Genomic DNA, 25772 nt, shown 5'->3' on the forward strand with positions numbered 1-25772 from the left:
TTGTGGTCTGCCGCACCCAAATTCATCACCATCATCACCCGAGTTCTTGTAATCCAAGAGGCAGCATGTCAATTCTCATTAGCAAATAATAAAACATCTTAAATTTAAATAACCCTAGCAGAAAACATACCCTTGCAAAGTAACATGGTGTTTTTGAAGTAATTATATTTGTAAATCACTTAACAAAAAGCCAATTTGATACTATTTTATTCTCAAATTCACATATGTAAAGTAAACGTGTTTCTCTTTAGCAAAATAAAAAGTTACAATAGCAAATATGCAAGAGCCTTAAAAACAAGCAAAGTTTATTTTACAGTGGAACAAACAACTGCAATTTAATAGCAACAAGACCTTCTAATTTTAAACTAATTTATATTTTCCACAAACATTTATTCAGTATGCTTTAAAAGGTCTCATTATCAATATCTACTGAGTACCAGATGTGGCGTTGCTTTATTGAGGTTGTGAGCTGTACAGATTAAGTTTGACTAAAAATATACTTTAGTACAAAATCACAGATTCAACATGAATAAGCACATTAGTTTCCTAAGACATCTGGACTTTATATCCTCAGTAGAGCTACGAACGTGAGAAAATATCACATAAACAAAAGTAACAGGGAAATGTGTTTTAAAAAACAAAACAAACAAAATCAGAACATGACACAGTAGCCAACCCAAAATAAACTCTTCTAATTTCCATTTTTGCTAAAACTGTACAAGCAGTATAACAGCCCTAAATGTGCCCTGTCCTTTCAGATCCAAACAGCTATGATGGATTAGAGGGGAAACAATAGTGGACAGCTGAAGTTAACTTAGGGGAAACAAACAACACATTCACTTATTTCTTCTTTTTCTTCTTCTTTGGAGGTCCTTGATCGGAATCGCTACTGCTTCCTGAGTCTGAGCTGTCTGAGGACGAAGAGGAGGAGGAAGAGGAAGATGAGGAAGAGCTGTCATCGTCGCTGTCACTGCTGCTGTCGCTGTCATCTGAAGAGGAGCTGGAGGAGTCGCTGCTGTCTGACGATGAGTCACTTGAGGAGCCGTCTGAATCACTGCTGCTGTCGCTACCATCTTTAGCCCTGAGAGCAAGTGGCAGAGCACAAAGGGGAGACGTGAATACAGAAATCAGAACAGTGTGTATTGTTGTTAGGGCCTCGTGCTGCACCTGTTACAGTCTGGTTGTTTTGGTGTCACTTCACAAAGGAGAGGAGGAGAAAAGAATATGTGGTGACGCTGACCTGCTTTTTGCTATGATGATTGTTCCTCAGCGACACTGACATGCTTTGTTCACCTACTTTCAGAGTGAACAGGCACGATGTCTACAATCTTACAAGTGTCAATCTGCAAGGTTTCTGTTGGGTGTTTTACTAAAACTGAAAAATGGTGGCAAACTGGGAACATTACTTGCACCTTTTTCCCTCTGGAAATTCTACAGACCAGTGTAGTCACACCAAAGGAAAAGCAATGAGATTAGTTTGACCCATCAGGACTGCATCAGTGTTTTCTCTTTTATGAGAGGTCATTGGATCTCATGCAGCAACATTCTCTTTTAATTTTCTGTTAAGAGAAGATGCACCAAACATCCTTAACCATCCAAATCTGCTCTTACCCAGGTGTGCTAAATGCTGATCATGAATAACCTATTGGCATAGGTAACACACGCTAAACACTATATAAGGGCAGGTATGGTGCTGTGTGCAAATACTGTGGCACATGCCCATGAATTGAAGAAGTGCCACCAAAAAGGCTGTTAATAGAAGAACTTCTGCAGGAGTGAAACTGACTTACTGTTAATAAACTTAAAAAAGTGAATATGTAATTTTCCAGAGTATTTTCCCGATGTTACAGGAAAAAAACAGAAATAGCAAAACCCGTGTGATGCTGTAAATGCTGTGTCAGCAACAGTGATGGAGAATTAATCAGATCTGATACCACACTGTACAAATACTGTCACGTGTAAAAGTCCTGCATTAGAAATGTTACTTAAGTAAAGGTATGGAAGTACAATCAGGAAAATGTTTTTAAGTATAAAAAGTAAAAATACTCAGTGCAGAAAAATTTAATTCAATTTCATAGTTCAAAAATAATTAAAAGGAAAAGCAGCAAGTCCTCATATTTGAGAAGCTGGAACAATGAAATGTTTTTGCATGAATAATAACTTTAATTAATTTTCTAGTCAATCAACTAATTGTGTGCAAAAATATTAATTTGTGAATCAACTAGGAGACTGACGTTTTGAAATAACTGTCCATCCACTCCATTCAGTGTAACCGCTTATCCTATTATGGGTTTGTGGGGGAACTGACATTGGGTGAGAGGCAGGGTTCACCCTGGACAGGTCACCAGACTATCACAGGGCTGACACACAGAGACAGACAACCATTCACACTCACATTAACACCTACGGGCAATTTAGAGTCACCAATTAACCTGCATGTCTTTGGACTGTGGGAGGAAGCTGGAGCACCTGGAGAAAACCCACGCTGACACGGGGAGAACATGCAAACTCTGCACAGAAGGGCTCCCCCACCCTGTGGTTCGAACTCAGGAACCTTCTGGCTATGAGGTGACAACGCTAACCACTGCACCACTGTGCAGTAAATAATTGTAGTGGATTAAAAATTGTAGTGGAGTAGAAGTAGAAAGTTACGTGACATTAAAATACTCAAGCAAGTAAAAGTACCTCAATTATGTACTTAAGTGCTGTACTTGAGTAAATATACTTAGTTACATTACAGCACTGGTCACCACAGGGATGCATACAATCATTATGATTACTCTAAAGCACTGATTCCCAATTGTTGGGTCACGGTCCCAAAGTTGGTCGTGGATCTAATCTGAATGGACCTCAAGTGACTTGCCAAAGTTTCAAGTTTGTAAAAAACACATTTCATTTTTAAGTACAGTAAAATTCCAGTACAGAGTTTTATTTTGAAGTGCTGTTTGCTGCTGTAGAGTGGGTGAATAATGGACAGCCACATAAAAGAGACACTGAATTAGCTCGATGACACGACCAAACACAAGTATGATGCTGAATATATTAAACTGTGTGGACCTTGAACTAATGACTAAAGAGAAATCTGGACCCTGTGGCTGAACCAGTTGGGAACCACTGCTCTAAAACATCTAAATTTGATCATATGATATTCATGCTTTTGTTTTTAAGCGTTCCTCAAATTTAAAACGTATTTTTCCTCACGTTGGACAAACAATTTATGGACTGTGAAAATTAGATGCTTTCCTCTTATCTTGGTAAGAGTGCCTTACCAGAAATAAATGGGTACAAAGAAAAAACTACTGTGGATATGAAAGGAGGGAAAATTTGTTCATATATGGCTTCATGCATGAGGCCTATTGTCTCACACATGACCTCCCCACAGTCACCAGCCTCTGATAGTCACCCGCCAACAGACATTTGGCCTTCCGCTCTAAAACAAAAATTAACTAATCATGACACACGAGAATTTTAATACTGAGGCCAAACCTTCTACAGAGTCCACACTGCTGAACCACACACTGTAGTACACACTGTAATACCTGTTTGGTTACATTATTACGACATTTTTGTAGCCGACAGCCACAAGTCAATAATCAACCTGTAATGTCGCAAGTCAGTAGTGTGTGTAGGTGGCAGCACACGTGACCAGGGGAAAAATCTAGAGTGTGACTAAAGCTGAACAGACCTTTCGTCACAGCAGAAATCTGACTTGTGTAGCTAATAACATTATTAATTGCTGCACAGCTCTGCAATAACTGCTGGAACTGAGCCACAGCGAAGGTTATTAGTTCCACCTGTGCTTTCCCTGGTTCTATTAACAATGTCTGCTGTGACAGAGATCTACAAAACTGATCCATCTGGGAGCGACACAGAAACAAGAGTGCTCACACGCTAGCAAGGCTGTTAAGAGAAGTGAGGAGGGGGGCTAAGTGCTTAAAAAGTACAGGTCTTTTTCCGGAAGACATTTTGAAATGTCACAATAGAGAAAGCAGAGGTGTAAATAATAGATTTAATGATGGTTGAATTCCATTTAGCTGCCTCATATTCAGGGTCCTGGTGTTGTGCATGAGCAGAACAGAGTCAGTGTTAATGTTATTACTAACACCTGTGCTTTTACTACTATGACAAGTCAAATTGTCGTACATATGCACGGTACATATTTAGATGCAATTATTTACAGTAAAACACAAATAGAAATATTAAGCTTAATTAAGCAAATTTTAGACTTATAAAACTTATAACTTAAACAAATATATCAGTTAAGTCACATTGTGATTTTTACAAGTTGCAGGCATTTAAAGTACTGGATTAGAAACCATCACTGTTGCAATATGATTGAAAAGAATCTTTGGACATCTGAAAGCATTTACAGCTGCTGGTCTACTAGATAACTGCAAGTAGTTTTTAACCACTAGAGGGGGCTGTTACGTCACACTCCTGTCAGAAATGTTCACATAGACTTCTATAATTAGGCCTTTGATACAAGAGTGGGACGTAATGCTGCAAAGGATGCCATCCAACACCCACACACAGAGGGTCTTCTTGCTTCACAGGCAGATTTTCACACCAATTCAAACTGAAATTCATGTGACTACGACCCTCACAGCTTTCCTGGGACTCCAACAACTCACATGTGACCTTATCCACCCTCGTGTGACACTGTGTGAATGACCTACATAAAATGACTCTTGGATGAGTGGTACGACATCTTCAACACTGCATTAAAGGATTTGTCCTGAAATAACTACCTGACCTCGGCAATAAGAAAAGCAACGTAAAACACGTGTAAATAAATGTTTTGTTCATAATAAAATATAGTGGATTTCTATGTCAAAATGGGTCAGACTTAAAGAAAACTTTTATCAATCACCAAAAATGTAATGGAGTAAACATATTGGCTAATGGGGCAAAAAGAAGTGTTGGGATATTATTACAGTATTTTTAAGTATACTGTATTTAATGTGTGCACTTGTTGTACTTGTTTCACATCAAAATACATACTGTGTAGAGCCAAAACATCCAACACGGTCACAATATGGTTAACATCTTACTTACTTCTTTTTAACTTTCTTCTCACTGGAGCCTTCTCTTCCTGGTCTGTAGAAAGAAAAAAGCAACAGCTCTTTAAGGGAAATGTGGACATTTAAACAGTATGTGGTATTTATGAATATGTCCTCTAGATGGCGATAAAAAGCAACAGCATCTTCCTCTGCATATGACCGTTTCCCAGTACAGACTTCTTCACTCTGTGAGTACATGAGTACAGCAGTGGCTCCATTTAATGTGCAGACTGAGCTGTCTAGGTCAGGTCAGAAACTGCTGAGTGTTTTTACTACGCCATTGCACACAGTGTGTTACAACATGAAATCTCGGCTTATATTGACACCCTCGCTGTTTCTCTGATGAGCCAAATTCCCTGAATGACTAAGATGACCATGAAAATTATTTCAGTCTGGTCGCCCACCTCATTCCAGACTGTTTAGCGGAGCAGATAACTGTAATGCCAAAAGGTTTGAACACCAGCCTCTCTGACAGTCAGAGGCTTCTGACTTTTGAATACTGAGCTAAAAAGGTGGACACAAAAGAAGATTGGGCCGTTCAAGTGAACAAATGAGGCTCTTTTCTTCCGTGACAACCACCACTGAGTGCCAGAAAACTGTACACCCTTAAACTCCAGTCATTATCCTGACCCCTCTATGTTAGTTATCCAAAGTTGCTGTCAAATGGCTGCTGTCAAATCTTCCACAGCTCTGTTTCACCTGAAAACGTAGACGATGCTAGCACATGTTGAGATTAAGAGCTGTAATTACAGATTATTTGCATTGTCAATCATTTTTGCAATTAATTGATTAGGTTTTGGTTATATAAAATGTCAGAAAATGGCAAAATATGTTTATCAAATATGTCCTCAAATGTCTTTTTTCATCCACAACCCGAAGATATTCAGTTTACCATCATAGAGAAGTAAATGAACTGGAAAATACTCACATTTAAGGTGCTGGAATCAGCAACTTTTGACTTTTTTTCTTTAAAAAAATCACTCAAACCAATTAATCAATTGTCAAATTAATTGGTGATAAAGCTAATGGTTGACTACTAATTGATTAATCCATGAAGCTCTAGTCTAGAGTTGTGTTATAACCCATTTCACCACAAAACAGCCATCTGATTAAAGGTCTTTTTACCTTTTGCCTGGAGGGTGCCTTGGACTGGTCCTCTTTTTATTCTGTTTATGTGTTTCAGCAAGTAAACACCATTCCTCCATTTTAAGAACCCTGGACAAACCCTCATCCTGTTCATGAGAAACCTGAATATGCTATCAGGAATATTTGGAAAGAAACTGGGTACTGTTGCATGTATACACCTTATCCCTGTTATTGAGCACCGCAGCCAAGTGAACTAACAGAAATTCAAACAATGGCGGCAGCAAGAGCGTCAGTAGAGCGATAAAGAAACAGAATCTTGTCTTAAAGGAGACCCTCCAGATCACCCACTGGCACTTTGTCAATCACTCATGTGTTAAAGTAGCATATAATAAAATCAGCAAAGAGACTCTGCCTAGTGGTGAACTGATAGAGACCTTACCCAGTGATGCTGAGTGGTTTGTTTTCATTCTCCTTCAGTTTCTTTTTCATCTCAACAGTTCTCGACGGTCTGTGCACGTATTTCCGCTTCCCTGTGCATTCGTAGGTCCAGTGTCCCATCTCCAAACACTTCTGGCATCGCACATGTTGTTTGTTTGCCTCCCTGTGTGTGACAACAGAAACAAATCTAAATGAGGCTCAACAATGACACTCACTACAACTCTAAAGAGAAAAAAAAAGCAATTACTGCTGCAGCTACACTTCCTTGTTGTTAGTTGTGTTAATTGTCAAGCTTTGTAGTTGGTGATGCTGTTGGAATGTTGAATGTTTCTGAAGATGCCTGCTTATATTTCAAATTAAACACTGTATGCTCTATATTTTCACCTAAACACTTTAGAAATTGAGATTGGGGAAGTTAAAACCAATCTGCAGAAGCAGACGGAGGGGAAACATTTACGGTGATGGTAAAGGTTCTGTAAACATCCTAGCAAAACTTTTATCTGTTTTAGAGATTTTTTAAATACCTTTTGTATTTGCTTGTGCGTGACTGGCTGTGTTATGTCGTTGTTGTTTATGCTGCTGCACTAAGGTCACTGAGATATGATCTCAGTGAGATGACCTGATTTTATAGAGGTCATAATAAGATAGAAAGCTTGACAGTTCCAATCATTTCTTAAGGTAAAACAGTTTATTGTTTTCTCTTAGAGCCTAAAAGTGAGAAAAAACATGGATCACCTAAATCAGGGATACTCAACTTGCTTTGCACGTGGGACACTTTTGCAAAATGACAGGAGGCCAGCGACCAGTTAGAAAACAAACATTTACAATATTTAGGCTACTAGTTAAAACGGATGTTTGCTGTCCTGACTCATCTTTTTCTTGAGGTGAATACAGTTACAGGAACCCCACACAGGGCAGGCGTATTAAGGGGTGCTTCTAGGATTTGAGGACATTGGAGGATTAGCCCAGACCTCTGTCAGGCTTTCCGGGGCATCCTCCCCTAGCACTTATTTTTAGTTAACAAACTCTATCACCTTCTTGATATTTAAAGTACAAAAAATGCAAGTGTGAATCAAAATATTTTCATTGAGAATAACTGACAAATCAGTTTTCCTCAGCAGGGTTTTCCTGATTTGAGTTCATATTAAATATAAAAATCGAGGGAAGGTCCACTTTATTTCTTCAGCAATATGGAAATTATGCTCATAAGTTGTCCAAGGCAAACAGACTATGTTTCTAATGGTGGTAGAGCACTCTTTCACTATATAAATGATATTTTATTGATGTGTGCACAAGTCAGAATTTCAAAATCATGCCAAAGTGATGCTGAACCAGCCCAACAATATCTAACTGTCCAGCTCTTTCCCCAGCATGGTAAAGTTATACATTTCATACAAGTGATTTATCTTGCCTAAACACATACTGTAACAGGCTATATGTCTATATGGAAACAGTATTAATGGGGTATTTTTCTATATAACTCAGTCCTGAGGTGAAACAAACATGGAACCAATATTTCAGTCGAAAACGTTTATAAACTCAGACTGTTAAAACAAACGGCAAGTTATTGTATCTTGGCATATCTTACACTTTCATCTCGCATAAATGGGAGTATCGACGATTACTGGTTTATTAAAACATACCAGTCACGAGTTCAAAGACTAAATAAATGTTTGAAGAAAGAAAACAGTCCAGCAGTTAAATAACAACCCTGTATGATAGAGAAAGACCGCGGCTCAGTCGGGCTCCCTTTAAGCCCTGCAGGGTTCGTAATTTACCTCCATTATCTAACACGAAGGTCGACGAGCTTAACGTAATTTGTGTTTTAAAGACAATAATATTCACAAAACGATGAAAATACTACATCTTCATCTAGTTATATTAATTATACTCACGCTTGCCTCCTGGCTATTATTCTATGCATGGGAGTCGCCATGTTGCAGTTTACTTTTTCTTCTTCGTCGACATCGTTCCAGAATGTATTTCCGGTTCCCTTAGGGCACACAGTGCTCCCTATCGGCAGTGATATTTTACTGCATCTGTGTCTTATGAATAACTCGCTGCAATTAATTTTCTTTTTAAATCCGAAAAGGAATTCAGGGAAAAAATAATTACGCAATCTAAATAGCTGTAAATTCACATATGTTTTTTTTTTAAATATTAATTTATATGACAATGCAGGACATGAAAAAATAAATCAATCAAAATAAAAGTTGTTTTCACATTATCCCAGTAAATTGCCATGAGCTACCGGGCCCAAAAATCCCAAAAGATGATTTAAAAAAAAATCTCAACAAGATAGGAAATGATAGGACTATATACATTTTTTTTGTCTTTTCTCTTTTCTCAATATCTTTAGCTACTGTGCAAACAGTTGCTCAGGTTTAACATTTGGTTATCTATGTCACCAATGCAGTGCCCCCGCCCACCATTCAACTGTCATTACACCCACCCATATTTTACTTTTTTGTCAGGGCTGAATGTATACATCATCGTTTGCCATTTCTATTTCATGGGTTCCTAAACAGTATTTTAATTCCACCAACAAAACATGTTATATATTTTTATTTTGTAACACCAAAATGCATTATAAGTAATTTCTTTAAATGCTGTAAATCCCCAAAATTTTGGTTAATTAAAAGGTCAAACACAAACACAAAGGAAAATACTTTATGATACTATCATCACTTCTAACAAAAAAATACAATAGTTAATCTTACACGTCCCTGTTTTACTGCTTACAAACAGTATCTAAGATTCATTTATTTCATTAGATTCTTATATTTTGACTTAGTTGGACTGCATTTGTGTTTATTGTTTTATAAGAGACTAAAGTAAAATCAATGGCTTTAAATTATTAGCCTATTCTACTTTGTAAAAACAAAAAACAAAAGACAATGTAGTAAATAGTATCACAAAAACCTAAATATATTGTAAAAATAAAATGTGTAGCTGTTTTTGTCCACTCGGGCGTTTAAACTGTGTGGTAGGCTTGTAAAATATGACTTCATACTTTTAACACCCTCGTGCAGCACAGTCTATTTTTGTTTTCCCATCTAGAGTTGATCCCAGGCGTCATCGAAACAATCAGTCGTTGATTTGTTAATGCAATTTGCATCTACAGAAAATCTTAAACCCCCAAACGATCTCTCAATAGCCAGAAATTTCAGGGTATCTCTCCCTAAATTTCGAATATCTGAGAACAGTCATTCACATGGTTATAGAAAGGTCCAGAGATATCTAGAACTACGCAAATCTCGCGATGACTCCCGACGAGAAGTCAGTTAGACCACCTTGCTGCTGCAGCCTGCCAGCACCAGCACAGAAGATCAGAGACACCGGTAGATAGTCAGCGGTGTGGATTATGACTACAAGTAGCCATACTTAACACAGTGCCGCACAACTACTCCACCTGACTTTTACCATCCTGGTGATTTTAAAGCTTCAGCTGTACGTCAGCTTTGTTTTTATAAGTCGAACTGTAGATAGCGTTACAGCTAGAAGACAGTCGGATCGCTGAAGATGTCAGTGGTGGGATTTGACTTGGGCTTTCAAAGCTGCTATGTAGCTGTAGCCCGAGCTGGAGGAATCGAGACAGTCGCCAACGAGTACAGCGACAGATGTACACCGTAAGTACCTAAAATAAAGCTATTATTTATTTGACTTGTGAGCGGATAGCTACAGAAGAGAGGGGTTCATTTTCTCTCAGTTGTTGTCTCACCGGTGCACGTGAACGCAGCTTCTCTGACTAGCTACCGTTAGCTGAACTTGTATCCCTGTGGCTATTAAACCTGCCTGTTAGTGTGTGTAAATCAGTGAAACGTTTGTTAATATTTCCATAGCGAACTTGTAACCGTCTAATATTAACCTTTAACGTTCACATTTTGTTCACCCACCAACCATGGAGCCACAGCGAGCTAGCTGGTCAGTTAGCTAAGCTCACAGTTTCTATTACTGTAACTGTATAGTTTGGAAATAGGCTTTCGTTGCCCGGCGGACAGGAGCGGGCGGTGTTTCCCTCGCTCTAATCAGTGTAGTCGATATCTTGAAGGCGAGATCTCCGACCAACCGGTGTGCCCCGTGTGACAAACGGTGCGCCTTCGTTAGGTTCTCAGCGATGACGACAGCAGTTAACTGCTTGCTAGAATATTCTAGCAAGTTTAAGTGCCTGTAAGAGTTTAGCAATTTGTACTAAAGATATGTACTGTTATTGTTATTTGTAGGATATGTATATGTTCTTTAAAGAATGGTGTTTTCAAGTTCATGAGCTCACCTCATGCGGCTGACACGGCACACTTTGTACCCACAGTGGTTATAGGTCCCGTCACCACATCCAATGTCCAATAAAAAAATAATAGTAATTAATTTAAATGAATCTTTGGCGTTGTTTCTAAGGTGTTGTCGTGTATTCATGTGGTATTAAGGAGACTTTTAAGATTGTAACAAGAATATAACCTGTTACAGCAAATTAATAGACTGTATTTTTTATTTGAATAATAATTGAGGTGTGTTTTCAGATGTTTTTACCTTTTTAAAGTCTTGCAGGTTATGAAAATATTAGGAATATTATTAATACTAAGGCTTCACGTTTTATTAAAAAAGAAAATAATCGCTTCAGAGTTGTGTTTGTAAACTGATTTTTAAAGGAAAAATCAGTGTGTCACAAAAGATGCTATTTTAAACTTTAGAAGGAATAAAAGGTCTAAAATAGGTAAAGTTCAAGTGCATTTTTTGGCACTTTGCACTACTACAAACAAAACACAAACCATACATAAAAGCCCTTTTAAATTAATGTAGAGACTGTTGAGCAAACATTAATATATTTTCCAGTACATAAAAAAGTCTTAAAAAATCTTGCTTAGACCATACCCCTATAAAGGTTTGATTTTTCCCTCCCTGATGAGATAGAAAGGATAGAAAAGAACATAACACCTGTTTGAGTATTCATAATATGCTGACTCCCTGGGATAATCAATTTAGTAAAGGTGGGGGATGATAATGTTTCTGCTAGTGCTGCTTTCTTTTTTAACATTATATCAGTTTGGCCTTTGTTATCTTGTGATTAACACTCACAAAATGTTTTTGACATTTTCAAGATTTAGTGTTTAATCAAAAGAATAGTCTGTTAATTAGAGTGATGAACGTTTCCTTTTAGAGGTGTTGCCATCCAACTAGTCCAGAACTTTCCTAAATAATCCTTTACTAATTAACCAGTTTTTCCATTTTAATGTTCCTCCATTAGTTAGTTTTCTTTTGTTCCTGTGTTCTTACCTTCACACCTCTAAAAATGAGCAAAAGAAAAACCACATCATACATGTCACTAGTCTGTTCTTGGTCGAGATGCGGCCCAGCATTTCCTCAGAGACTTGTTGTGTTGACCCTCTCCTCTTTTATACATCAACAACAGTGCTTGTGTGTTGACTGCGATTGCAGCTCTGACATCTGTGTTTGAAGGGATGACAATGACAGGCATGTTTTGACCACAGCCTTCGTGGATGCAGGTGGACTGACCACACCACTCCAGACTCACTGTGTGAGCTGTGAGATTGATAGTAACAAGCCTACATGCCGCCACAATACTTGTTTAAAACAGCTGTCTTTGAACAATGTTGTGATCTATTGTTAGTTAAAAAAGTGTAGTCTGCCATCAGTGTTTTAAAAGCTTTACTTTTACATTAGGGGCTGTTTGTAAGCAAATATCTTTAGAAAGCTGATATGACACATTGAATTTTGCTTTTCTGCAAACCAAAACAAACTGCTAGTGTTGCTACTGCAGACAATGGAAACAGTCTGTCCAGTTTTATATGGGTTGGGCTCTGAAATGTCATGTGTAGGCATGAGACTGTATAATAATTGACACGCAAGTAAATGTGGCTTGATTTGGGTGTATTCATTAATAGGCTGCTTATACAATCAGCTTAGACTGCTTGCTTGTGATAGCGTGTCAGGTTGTGGCTTAACATTTTCGTTTGCTTGCTTCCAGGTCATTTGTATCGTTTGGACCACGAAATCGAGCTATTGGAGCAGCTGCGAAGAGCCAGGTAAAATCGATTCAGTCGCCCTGTTAACATCCTCAGAGTTCCTACTAAATTGGATGCAAAAAAATGTAACGTCTGTCATCGTGTCCAGGTGGTGACCAACTGTCAGAACACAGTGCAGGGCTTCAAGCGATTCCATGGCAGGGCGATGTCAGACCCGTATGTCCAGGGAGCCAAGTCTAAGCTGGTGTACGACTTGGCACAGATGCCCTCTGGATCCACCGGTATAAAAGTAAGGTTGATAATATAATGGAGAAAAAGACACAATAATTTATAACAGAAATGTAAGGGTTGGGTTAGCACACTCAGCTGCTTTTATTAGCAGTACTGTACTGCACTGAAGGACAGCCATAAGAAATTTAACAAAGTATAGAAACAGAAGAGCTCTTTCCTGACTATATTGCTCCCTTCCTCTCTCACCTGGTGTGCTCCAAGAAGTGCCTCACGTAATGCTCTCTGCTCTGAATCATAGCTCTTCTACGTTATCCTCTGATTCAACCTTCTATGCTTTTATCCTTAAAACAGTCTCTCTTGTCTCTGTCTTAAGCTGTTATGTTTTTTTTCTTGACATTTGTTCTATTCTAACATTATTCTGTGGTAAGAAATGATTGTTGTGCCGTGTCTCTGAACCTTGCAATCAGCTGAGTGCCTTAATCGGAGAAAAATTTTTTTGCTGCCAGCAGATTGATAGTGTAAGACTCAAAACGTACCCAGAGGGTATACAAAGTACACAAATATCAATGCCTGGCTTTCACACTACAAACACTCAGCCCAGCTTGTTTTTGTGCCCCTGCGGAGATAATTAACACGAGCCCTCAGAAGAAATGACAAATTGAGGAAGATTGCTTTAACCTGGTGTTGCCCACAAAATCACTCCTTGCATTTTCAGATTGCATATTTAGATAATATATGCAGCAGTGGCCTTTTTCATTGTCTCTAAATCTCACTATATATAACAGCTATTTATAGGGCTTTTAAACAATTTCCCTCAGGTGTAATAGTCTCCCTATTTTTGTCAACTCTAGGTGATGTACATGGAGGAGGAGAGAGTGTTCAGCATTGAGCAAGTCACCGGCATGCTGCTGACCAAACTGAAGGAGACTGCTGAAAGTGCACTGAAGAAACCAGTTGCGGACTGTGTCATTTCGGTAAGCATTCCCACAGCAGTTTGCCGGCTTCAGCAGGGTGTCTAAAAAAATCTATAAAACTTCTTAAATAGGTTTGTCGGTGCAGTGCATTAGCTTCCTCGTGGTCTCCGTCCAACCTGCTCATTTTTATACCAACATATCTAATTGGATTTAAATGTCTCAGGAGGTGTTAATTTACTTGTTGGATCACTGCACGTAGCTTATTTTAAGATGTGCCATTGGACTGATGAGGCTTTTAAGAGACACGTGACTTGCTTTACTCCATGTTGTTCTCTGTGCTGAAGTGGAATAGTGCAGTGCATTTACATCCTGCTATTCTGAGTGGCAGCTATTGATGTCATCCTCTTGTGTTTTCAAGCAGTTTAGGTTTTAAAATGCCCACGGAAAGCTGCTTCCGAGGTGTATACATGTATTACCACCTGTTCATGTGACATTTTGAGCTTGAAGCGCTTCACCAGATGTCTTGTCTGAAAGCTCTATTTCCTCCCTTGCACCTTGTTGGTGAAGAGTGGGATGTGTGTGTGTGTGTTTCTTGCTGTGCTCAGTATATGTATTCACCAGCAGCAGCATCTGTTATGTAATGTTACAGATTGCACACAGAAAGGCTGTTACTTTCACTGGTCCGAAATCTACAGTTTGCATCAGCCCCAGAGATGGATAACATGTTATTATTACTGTGGCCAAAAGCTAAATTTAGCCCTCTTCCACAAGGAGATGTTTTGTTTTGGCACCTGGAGTAACTCACGCAGCGACACTACCCAGACAGCTTGTGATACAGACGTATCATGTATCAATCGTGTTCAGAATGATCATGTACACAGAAGGAGATTACAGTAACACCCAACATGTGTATGCAGTCTCTTTTAATATTACTAGTTCCAGTCAAATTCCTCATCTGCATTGTCTTCCGCCCGCAGGTACCGAGCTATTTCACTGACGCAGAGAGAAGGTCTGTCATGGATGCAGCTCAGATTGCAGGCTTAAACTGTCTACGACTAATGAATGAGACCACTGCAGGTACATTGAAACTCAGAATACTCTATGAAGGACACGCAGCATCTGAATCATAATAACTAGTTATTGGGCTTTGAGGCAATTATATCACACTGTGCTGTGAAATGAAATCTACAGCAGGCAAAAAAAAAAATCCTAGGATGGCAAAGGCATGACCCGCCTTTCTCTCCCTCTTATTGGCTAGTACTTGTTGACTTCATTGGTTGGGTTGGTTAGGTTTTGGTAAGAGGTGTGAGATTGGTTAGGTTTAGGGTAAGAATATGAGGGTAGGCCAATCAGAGGCAGAGTAGGGCGGGTCACCGTTTTGCTATCCTAGGAAAAACAAACTTGCCTACTATGGGTGCGAGAAGTGTTAGATCTGTCCTCTATTAAGAAAGGTATCAGAAAGTATTGAGTTGTCACCTAAGCCAAGTATAAGGCAAAATATAGCCTATGAGTCATGGCTGTGTGAAGGTACCCTGGTTTGAGCCATGCCATAGCTGTAAATCTATGTAAATATGACACAGTCGTGCTACACACTGACATCAAATTATGCCTGTCTGTTGCAGTGACTCTGGCATATGGCATCTACAAGCAGGACCTGCCAGCTCCAGAAGAGAAGCCCAGGATAGTGGTGTTTGTGGACGTGGGCCACTCGGGTTACCAGGTGTCAGTTTGTGCCTTCAACAAGGGAAAGCTCAAGGTGGGTAATGAATAATTTGTGGCCATTTTGAAAAGCAATACTCACCGGGGAAATGTTTTTAGGGCAGGTTATGATGACACAGCACTATGTTCTTCGGGGTTTTGCCAGGAAGTTGGTAATTTCTTCTCTCATGTGGGCATAGATAAAACAGAGTGGTAAGGAGAGCTACCCAGCAATGTTTTTTTAATCACTTGTTTATGGTAATTTAGTTGAAGTGTAAATAAAAAAGGAGTTGAAAACATTCAGTCAGCAGAAAAGAACGTTTAACCCTCACGTTGCACAGGCTTTTTACAAATGCTGTAACAATGGGCTGCCTTGCAACGGAGGCAGGCCAAAACCAGGAAGTGGTTTTAATAGAATTTAATAAACTACTTAATGTAGCTATTGAATGTTGTTTGATTAAAACATATATCTTGAATAAATAATTAAAAACATCAAGTAGTTTGATAAGTTTCAAATATTAACCAATACATCATCCTCCACTGTCAGATCCTGGCCACAGCATGTGATTCAGAGCTTGGCGGCAAAGACTTTGACGACATCCTGGTCAACTATTTCTGTGAGGAGTTTGGGAAAAAGTACAAGCTGGACGTCAAGTCCAAGCCCAGGGCACTGGTCCGACTGTACCAAGAGTGCGAGAAGCTTAAGAAGCTGATGAGTGCCAACTCCTCTGACCTTCCTCTCAACATCGAGTGCTTCATGAATGACATTGATGTTTCCAGTAAACTCAACAGGTGAGATGTGGTGTTACTTCATCAATCAGGGGACAGTGTCTATTATGTCACAGGTATAACTAAAATCTTCAACAGTGGCTTGAGAGACACTATAATTAAAGCTGTTCTTGCTTTAGATGGGCCAATGAAAATAAAGCTACCTGTCCGCTCTATTTAATGATTATGTGGAGCCTTTACAATCTTTTTGAGTTTTCTTTTCCATGGACCACTGTCCAGATATTAAAGAGGGCTGCTATAGATAAGCACAAACTAAAAATGGCGTTGCTATGATTAGAAATGTCTTTAGAGGTACTCAGTGTTTGTGATTCTATTAATAATCTATGATCATATATCCCCAGAGGTCAATTTGAAGAGATGTGTGCGGCACTGCTGGCCAAAGTGGAGGGTCCCCTGCGCAGCGTCATGGAACAAACCAGTGAGTGCATCTGACTCTAATAGCAGCTGGACTATCCCAATCAGTACGTGTGCACTCGCACAGAGATCTGAGACAGCCCTTCCCTCCGGATACTGGCAGCACGCCTGCCTTCTAGCTTCACTTTAATCATCCCTTGTTTCTTTATCTCTGCCTGCCTGCTCTTGCTTGTCTATTTTGAGCATTCATGTGGCAAATAATTTTCAAATAATATATCTGGGTATACCAGTGTAGTAGTATTGAGGGTTGTTGAGTAATGTGCTTTAATTTTGAAGGAAAAAAAATCTGAGATTCTGGAAAAGGAAGCTGTGAGTGTGTAAACTCTAACAAGCCTGTTTTGTATCACCATTGTCTCCTGCCTTATGTTATCCAGAGCTGAAAAAGGAAGACATCTATGCAGTGGAGATTGTGGGCGGTGCCTCCAGAATCCCTGCCATCAAAGAGCGAATCAGCAAATTCTTCGGCAAAGAGATGAGCACCACCCTGAATGCAGATGAGGCCGTGGCCAGAGGCTGCGCTCTGCAGGTATAACTCATTTGGTTGACCAGCATCTTGGTGCTGTTAGGGACTCGCACAGCTAACTCGCCAGCTGGCAACTGTGATGGTAGAGTGGGAGAAATATGACACACATGCGCATATACATTAATTAGTCAATCACTCTTTATTTGTGTAGCATCTTTCATACAGTTTAGTGCAGTTCAAAGTGCTTCACGGGTGAGTGAAAAGCCGAAAAAGACAGAACAAGTGTTGACTGTAAAAGCAACAAAAAGACAAAAACAATTCAACAGTGTGAGACAAGTGCACGCAAGACAATATAAATGTAACAAAATAGATTTAAAACTATAACAACAGTAATATTATTATTATTACTATTTGTTGTTTGTTTTTTTTGGCACAAAAGTTCACTTGGACTCGACAATGAACTAATTCGATTTTGATGGTCAAAGGTCAGGGTCACTGTGACCCTGCATTTGTCTCAGTCGCGTGAACACAATATTTCAAGAGCAACTTTGAGGAATATCATCAAATTTGGCACAAACATTCACTTGTACTTAACAATGAACTAATTCGATTTTGATGGTCAAAGGTCAAGGTTAATGTGATCTTGCATCCGTCTCATTCTCGTTAAAGGGAAATCTTAAGAACACCTTGAGGTAATTTCTTCACATTTGGCACAAACGTTTACTTGGAATTAACAAAATAAGGTATAAGATTTTGATGGTCAAAGGTCAGGGTCAGTGTGACCTTGCATTGGTATCAGTCTTGTAAACATGATATTTCAAGAGCAACTTAGAGGAATATCATCAAATTTGGCACAAACGTTCGCTTGTACTTAACAATGAACTAATTAGATTTTGATGGTCAAAGGTCAAGGTCAATGCGAACTTGCATCCGTCTCACTCTCGTTAAAGGGATATCTTAAGAACACCTTGAGGTAATTTCTTCAAATTTGGCACAAACGTTTACTTGTACTTATCAAAGATCTAATTAGATTTTAATGGCTAAAGGTCAAGATCAGTGTGACCTTGCATCAGTCTCATTCACATGAATACAACATCTCTGGAAGGCTTTAAGAGAGTTTCCTTAAAGTTTGTACAAATGTCCACTTGGACTCAAGAATGAACTTATTAGAATATATATGCTGGTCAAGAAGGTCGCTGTGGCCTCACTGAACATGTTTCATCACTGTGACATCATGATGTTCTGTAAAAACACTTGTCTGGCCATTAATCAACGTCATATCTTAGAGACAGAGGAAGAGACATTTGGTCAGACACTGCTGAAACTGAATTCTTGCTGTTGGTTAGAATAAGAAAGCAACTTCAAGGCGAAAGTTTGAGCTTTGATAACTTGTGTTTTTCTCCTCTTCTCCTCAGTGTGCTATCTTGTCACCAGCATTCAAAGTCAGAGAGTTCTCCATCACAGATGTTGTCCCTTACGCCATCTCTCTAAAATGGAATTCAGCCGCAGAGGAGGGAATGAGGTACGATCTCTGTCAATATCACCTGAGAACATCAAATAAGGAGTTGTTTTACATGATATTTGAATTTGACAGGGACAATAGGAGGGTTCATCACACCTGTTAGCTTGGATATAATGTTTTACAAGATTCTGCAAAGCTAATTTCCAACTTCAGGGTTGATGAGGATATCAGTGGACTTCACTGATATTATGTGGTCTGAGCTTTCAGGTGTTTTTAGGGGGCCTTAAAATGTTTAGACTACTATTACCATATCATTGTAATGTTTTCCTTTCTGCCATTTTACATCATGTCTGTTAGTGGAATTTAAAAATCTTCCCCAAAACCTGCAGCTAAGACGAGGTTAAAAGTCTGCACGGGATTGTCTTTTTTAAAGCTAAACCTGCCTCCTGCTCTCGTCTATTCAGCCGCGATTACCTGTACCTGCAGGACTCTCTGCCACACCTGCACACACCTGTAGTCGATTTGTACCACACACACCCACTATCTGAATTCTCAGCCAGTTTCATTCACATTCTACTAGCTTAATTTTAAATCATGACATAATAGTATCTCTGTAGAATATTCCCTTGTATTTGGTTTTGTAGTTCTATTGACCGTGTCCTCCTGCTGTGTTTTTACAGTGATTGTGAAGTTTTCCCAAAGAACCATCCAGCCCCATTCTCCAAAGTTTTGACTTTCTTCCGGAAAGAGGCCTTCACCCTTGAAGGTTACTACAACAACCCCAAGGAGCTGCCCTACCCCAGCAGCACTATAGGTACTGCAAATTCAACTTCATAAAGACATAACATGTACAAGATAAGTGGATAATATGGACACCAAGTATGGAATAAGCCTTTTTTTTCTTTGTCTCTGGGTTGGGGGATATTTTGTGAAAATGCTTTAGAGTTATAACTGAAAATCTTCTGCATTTCCTAAATCATTTTCTAGTTTGCAAAGCAAGCTTAGGTCCAAAGTGTGGAGACAGTTAATTTTTAACTCTGACATTTGCTCCAGCTCTGTGTTAGATTTCTTAGCTACTTTTTTTGAGTGGTTGCAGCCATTTTGCATTCTCAATTATGCCAACTATTAAGCATGTATCCATGAATCAACCAACTCTATCCAGCGTTCAGTCACAAGATGTTTGATGATCATGCTAAAACACGTTGATTGTGACACCTTAATAGTTATATTTCCTGGAAATGTGATACAGCTTAGCTTCCTCACCCTAACACATTGACATAAGAAGATATTCACACCTCTTCTAACCTCTCACCCTTTCCTCCACCGTACAGGCCAGTTCCTGATCCAGAATGTGGCTCCTCAGGCATCTGGGGACAGTTCAAAGGTCAAAGTGAAAGTACGGGTCAATGTTCACGGCGTGTTCAGTGTATCGAGCGCCTCACTTGTAGAGGTTTTGAAAACAGCTGAGGGGGAAGAGCCAATGGAGACAGACCAGACAGTGAAGGAAGAGGAGGTGTGTACTCTGTATGTAAGCTTGGGTGTAAGAAAAAAATGATGATGTGTGTGTGAGAGAGAGAGAGAGAGAGAGACAGAGACACACACACATACTTCTACACTTCTGTTTTTCCTTTTTTGTATGTTGTTTGCTTTGTGTTTCACCTCAGAGATCGCGTTCTCACAGTCAGTCTGGCCACACCTTGTGTTTTTTTAATAGTCAGTAATGTCATCACTGTGGAATTTAGATGTCTTGCCTTAACAAGCTCAACACAGCTTGAAGGGGTTGCATTTATCTCTCACTAATGCCTCTTTGTAATTTGTTTGGCATTTTATTTTGGGTGGTTTGTCACCATCTGCACTCCAGAGCCAACTCTTTGGCCTTTTTCCCCAAATTAATGCGTCATAAGTGTTCTGCTGATTGAATGTTACTCACACGGTTGAGTTTAAACACCAGAGTTGACGCAATCAAAAAACGGTGAGAGGATTAAAGAATTATATAAGGGGTGAACCAGTATCATGAACACCTGGACAATTAATGCTGTCGGACGTAATGCCTCTGCAAAAGCCATAATTGAGACTGAGTCAGGCACTCTCGTTTCAAGTTTGTGGTGTGATAAACATCAGCAGGCTTCCTCTTGTTATTGGATGGAAAACAACACATATTGGACACGCAGAAATCGACTCAAATCTTACAATACGTGTTTGTGTTTCTTAGTGATGCTTGGTTTTGACTGGGGGCACTCATGTTGACATCGTCTCAGCCCAGAGTTTGGTTAAAATCAGCCACAAAATACTGCATGTTCTCTTTAATATCATTTCTGCACTGTCTCTCCTTTTGTCACGTGTCAGAACAAAATGCAGGTGGACCAGGAGGATCAGAAAAACCATGCAGGAGAAAACGAAGACAAGAAATCTGAGGCAGAAGAGATGGAGGTAACCTTGTGCTGGGCGATATGGCAATCACCTTAACGTCAATGCATCTGTAATACGTTTTAGGGCAGTATTACACTGCCTTCCTTTTTCCCAAGAAGTATAGACTGAAAACATTACACATGGACGATAACTTCAACACAGAGCGATTTCTTCTTATCAGTGGTCAAGCTTTGATGAAGCATTTAATAGTAATGCCACGCTTCGGGATAAATATTGCTCTGGTAAGATGTGGAAATCGCTGTTATAACATGTGCAGCCGTATCACCCAGCACTAAGTTGCCAACTTTATTTAAACAAAACATTTCACACTGGATGATTTGGTGAAGGATGTTCTGCAACCCATTATTGATTTATTTATAAAATAATTTCATGAAATAACCAAAAAAAAAAGGAATATCCCAAAAAACTTTAAAGACACCAACAACTCTTTAAAATGTTTACATGCCCCCCTGAAAGACAAATACATGTAAAAGAATTCAAATTGACTTCAATTTCAATTGAATGTTTCATCTCTGCTTTTTCAGACAACAGAGGACACCAAGCAGGAGAAGAAGACCGACCAGCCTCCTCAGGCAAAGAAGCCCAAAGTGAAAACGAAGACGGTGGAGCTGCCCATAGAGAACAACTTGCACTGGCAGCTGTCCAGTGACGTACTAAATATGTTTGTGGAGAATGAGGTAATGCTCTAAAAATCACCAGGAATGTCTAGTATGCTCTCCCAGTGGTTGTCCAAGCCGTGTGCTAGTGAGACTCACTGGTTCTGGTTTCATATGGGTTTTATTTAAAACAAATAGGAATGACTGTTGGTCACCATATAGATTATAATGTAATAGCTGTACTTCATCTGATGACATAATACTCTATAATTACTTAAACATTTCTCCCTTCGTGAGTTTTTTTCCCTCATTATTTCAAGATTTAAGTTGCATTCTAGCTCTAAATATGACACAGATATCACCTGTATTTCCTGTTTCTTCAGTTCATCCTCAAGTGGATTGATCTGGTCTCGTCGTCAGTTTGTTTGTGTGCACATCTGCTGACTAATCATTGACACCTTCACTGTGTCTCCTCCAGGGTAAGATGATCATGCAGGATAAGCTAGAGAAGGAGAGGAATGACGCTAAGAACAACGTCGAAGAGTACGTGTACGAGATGAGGGATAAACTGCACGGCGTCCTGGAGAAGTTTGTCAGTGAAGCTGTGAGTATAGGTCTCACTTGAGGCAATAAAGAACATGTTAACAGACACTAACCTTCACCTGAATTCAGATTTACTGCACTTATTTCATATTTTGCTCTGCTGATGTTTTTGTGAATTTAATCTCACCTCTGATGTAACGCGTAGGATCGTGACTCTTTCTCGTTAAAACTGGAGGACACAGAGAACTGGCTGTATGAAGACGGAGAGGACCAACAGAAACAAGTTTACATTGACAAACTGGCTGAACTGAAGGTAAGCAGGCATGCAGTGTGTGTGACTGTGCAGATGGTTCGATGTAAAAAAAGTAGTATTCCCATTCAAAAGTGAACTTTTTTTTTTTTTTTACAGAAAATTGGCCAGCCAATTCATGAGAGACATATAGAAGCTGAGGAGAGACCAAAAGCGTTTGAGGAGCTTGGCAGACAGATCCAGATGTACATGAAGGTCATTGAGGCTTATAAAGCAAAGGTAACCTGACGTGAAAAGCAAGTTTATTGACTTAGTCAAGTGACTGCGGAGTTAAATTTTGTTGCTGATTACAGTAGATGTTTTAATAACCGTTAATGCGATTGTATATTAAATTATTAACGAACAAGCACCAAACAGATGTCCTAATTTCCCTGTGCTTCTCCCAACAGGATGAGCTGTACGATCACCTGGATGAACTGGAGGTGACTCGGGTGGAAAAGCAGGTGAAAGATGCCATGGCCTGGATGAACACCAAGATGAACCAGCAGAATAACCAGGACCTCACTCTGGATCCAGTGGTCAAAGTTGCAGAGATCCAGGCCAAAGTTAAGGTACTGAGACTGTATTCGAGACACTTGTGTACACGTGGCCTTAACATTATATGAGGATATGAAAATCTTCAGATAGCTTGCTACCAAAGGCTTCACCAAGTCTAGTCCTGTAGATTTTTGATGTCTGGTTTCCTGCAGTTTAATGTCTAACATTGACTAACGTGAATTTTAACAAAGCAGTGGGGGAAATTACAATGTGCATGATCAAAACATTGCTCTATGTTGCCATGTTTGAACTTGTGTGCACTTAATGCCACGGCAAGTAATCAAAGTAGTGTAGGATTAGTGATTTTAGCTGCAACCAGCAGCTCTATAGGACGCTCTATCGGTTGGTCGTTCAGTCCACTAAAATTTCCCAACCCTTTGGTAGCCACAGTTGTCACCCTAGGAGGCTGAAAGTTGCCATAGAGGCCAAGTATGTGTGCTTGTGTTCATGCTAAGGGACAAAAATGGTCTAAAACAAAAAGGTGCATAACTTTGAAACAGAAAGATACACACACACCTTTTTGCCACTCATGAACCAGTTGCTGTAGGTAGGCATCACTGGACTAGTCACATGTGTTTGTGTGTGTAAGTGCATGAAGGCAGTGATGCATGCACATACTTGGTCGCAGCCATTGCAACTTTGTGCTTGTCTGCTTAGATGTGTTGGCACCACACAGCCAGAGATCGAACAACTGCCAGCCCATGTTACCTGATACTTTATTATTATTATTGCCACTTAATGTAGTTGGTGGTAAATGTTTTAGTACAGCATGGAAGCTCAGTTCAGTACAAAGACACAAAGAAGCAACAGACACCATAAATCATTACAACAGCGCACACAAAAAGAAAACACATGACTGTAAAAAATACAAATGTACAGTTCAGTTCAGGTCCACAGCATATCAAGTAGCCCAACAGGCAAAACATACAGTGGTTGATGTACCAGTGCAACCAGTTCACTCTAAGGTGAGCTGCTGTTGGTGTAGTAGGAGCACAGAAATGTGAAATAATAAAACAAGTCTGCTTTATAAAAATAAAGTGGAGAACAGAATCTTTCTCTAACGAACGCTTTCGTCTTCTGTGTTCAGGAGCTTTATTCAGCCTGCAACTCTGTGGTGTCCAAACCCAAGCCCAAGGTGGAGCCTCCTAAGGAGGAGAAGACAGAGAACGGGCCAGTCAACGGACAGGAAGGAACAGAGAGTCAGCCATGCAACCCAGACAAAGCCACACCTGCCGGCACGGAACAGGGAACGGCAGAGAACAAGCTCCCTGAAATGGACATTGACTAACTGTCGCAGCTGCCACCCCTGAGTTTCATCTCCGTTCGTCCTGCTACTTGCCCCTGATTCTGTCGTTCTTCTGAGATCATTGTCGAGGACACAGAAAACACAGTCAGCAGCATCCCTGATCAGTACTATTCATCAGTCAGCCACCTCGGCATGTCTCATTTTCTTTGATGAATACAAAAATAATGCATAATATTAATATAGAATGGACTACTTTATGACAAACGTTGTGTGCGTGGGGTGGAAACTGCTTTCTTCGTGTTGCTTTGATGGCCATTATGTTAAAGATTGTTTTGTTCAGTATCTCCTGAGCATACTTCAGCTAAGAATGTCAGATTTGAAGAATTGTAAGCAAAGTGGCTGTGCGGAAGAAAACTAGTAATAAACACAGGATTCAAGGATATGTAAAATATTGCAGTATGTTTAAATATGATATAGGTACAGTGGCACATGTTCAAGAACATGGATTGTTCCAAGTTGTACATGACAAATAGTGCATTTTTTTCACTACAGATAATTGTAACTGCTGGATGATATGTTTAGTTTAAAAGGAGGGAAGGTGTTTTTGTTGAGTTTACCTGTACTGTATGTTGAAACTAGATACTACAAGTTACTGTCATGCAGTATTTCATTATTTGGCTTTTCTCATTCAAGCGCAATGGTCCGTTGGTTGTTCTCTGGTAGCCTTGTACTGTTTTTTTCTACTTAACGGTGTGAATGCTGGTCCAATGAGTCACCTTCTGGGTGCTGCTGTTGTCGCCACATCACCAAGAAAAGCAAAAATAAATCTTGACCAAAAAAAGCATGTGATGCGAGAAATGGCTTATTGACAAGGAATAGAATAGGCATTTTTCAAGAACTGTGTTTTGCCTGTCTGCATGTTCTCCCCATGTTAGCGTGGGTTTTCTCCAGGTACTCCAGCTTCCTCCCACAGTCCAAAGACATGCAAGTTAATTGGTGACTCTAAATTGGCCGTAGGTGTGAATGGTTGTCTGTCTCTAAGTGTCAGCCCTGTGATAGTCTGGTGACCTGTCCAGGGTGTACCCCGCCTCCTCAGTGTCAGCGAGGATAGGCTCCAGCCCCCCTGTGACTCCTAACAGGATAAGTGGTTATGGAAAATGAATGAATGAGTCAAGAAAATATTGATTGATTAGCAAAACGAATAAAAAATACTATATAAAACTGCAAGAAAAGCATTTTGGAGTTATACATTTTGTAACATAAATATCACAAAATGATATGAATATTAAAATGGTTGTCTCATGTCTAGAAGGGATATGTCCTCAGTATTTAGAGCATGCATTTTGTAGCAGGGGATTATTATTTTGACAAAATTAAAGACATTTACACCTTAAAACTGATGCAGAAAAGTTCAATTTGGTACATTAAAGTTAAACAGGATGCAAGAAATTATGTGTCTGATGCTCAAATTTGTACTGAGGACCCCCAAACCCCACGTTTAGGAGTGCCCCCCAGTTTTGAAATGAAACCTACACCCTTGAAGTAGAGGATGATAGTTAGGCCTAGTAGTATAG

The 25772-nt window shown here is 39.6% G+C and overlaps 2 protein-coding genes across 4 annotated transcripts; one reads left to right on the forward strand and one right to left on the reverse strand.

Moving 5' to 3' along the window:
• Nucleotides 1-288: 288 nt before the first annotated feature.
• zcchc10 (zinc finger, CCHC domain containing 10) lies at nucleotides 289-11945 on the reverse strand. Of its 2 annotated transcripts, none has more exons than XM_050041129.1 (4): nucleotides 11856-11945; nucleotides 6586-6747; nucleotides 5056-5097; nucleotides 289-1081 (listed from the first exon to the last, which is right to left on the reverse strand). In XM_050041129.1, exons 2-4 carry the CDS (start codon nucleotides 6702-6704, stop codon nucleotides 841-843), a joined length of 402 nt encoding a protein of 133 aa, XP_049897086.1. In that variant the 5' UTR covers nucleotides 6705-6747; nucleotides 11856-11945; the 3' UTR covers nucleotides 289-840. The 2 variants fall into 2 exon arrangements, with proteins under 2 accessions (XP_049897086.1, XP_049897085.1); XM_050041128.1 differs by lacking the exon at nucleotides 11856-11945 and adding an exon at nucleotides 8480-8574.
• On the forward strand, nucleotides 9882-25042 carry hspa4a (heat shock protein 4a). Of its 2 annotated transcripts, XM_050041123.1 has the most exons (19): nucleotides 9883-10213; nucleotides 12568-12625; nucleotides 12714-12854; nucleotides 13648-13770; nucleotides 14688-14787; nucleotides 15333-15466; nucleotides 15956-16200; nucleotides 16539-16615; nucleotides 16986-17137; nucleotides 18490-18596; nucleotides 19217-19350; nucleotides 19868-20049; nucleotides 20883-20966; nucleotides 21491-21643; nucleotides 22041-22166; nucleotides 22311-22418; nucleotides 22515-22634; nucleotides 22805-22966; nucleotides 24040-25042. In XM_050041123.1, exons 1-19 carry the CDS (start codon nucleotides 10107-10109, stop codon nucleotides 24238-24240), a joined length of 2514 nt encoding a protein of 837 aa, XP_049897080.1. In that variant the 5' UTR covers nucleotides 9883-10106; the 3' UTR covers nucleotides 24241-25042. The 2 variants fall into 2 exon arrangements, with proteins under 2 accessions (XP_049897081.1, XP_049897080.1); XM_050041124.1 differs by lacking the exon at nucleotides 20883-20966 and having other exon boundaries at nucleotides 9882-10213.
• Nucleotides 25043-25772: the final 730 nt, after the last annotated feature.

The sequence above is a fragment of the Epinephelus moara genome, chromosome 3 (assembly GCF_006386435.1).
Source record: "Epinephelus moara isolate mb chromosome 3, YSFRI_EMoa_1.0, whole genome shotgun sequence".
NCBI classification, from domain to species: Eukaryota; Metazoa; Chordata; class Actinopteri; order Perciformes; family Serranidae; genus Epinephelus; species Epinephelus moara.

Coding starts and splice junctions, on each gene's coding strand:
- zcchc10 (XM_050041128.1), bottom strand. CDS start 8,520: ATGGCGACTCCCATGCATAGAATAATAGCCAGGAGGCAAGC. Junction 6,748..8,479: donor ATAATAGCCAGGAGGCAAGC/GTGAGTATAATT, acceptor TGTCACACACAG/GGAGGCAAACAAACAACATG. Junction 5,098..6,585: donor AAACCACTCAGCATCACTGG/GTAAGGTCTCTA, acceptor TTCTTTCTACAG/ACCAGGAAGAGAAGGCTCCA.
- hspa4a (XM_050041123.1), top strand. CDS start 10,107: ATGTCAGTGGTGGGATTTGACTTGGGCTTTCAAAGCTGCTATGTAGCT. Junction 14,788..15,332: donor AATGAATGAGACCACTGCAG/GTACATTGAAAC, acceptor TGTCTGTTGCAG/TGACTCTGGCATATGGCATC. Junction 20,967..21,490: donor CTGAGGCAGAAGAGATGGAG/GTAACCTTGTGC, acceptor CTGCTTTTTCAG/ACAACAGAGGACACCAAGCA.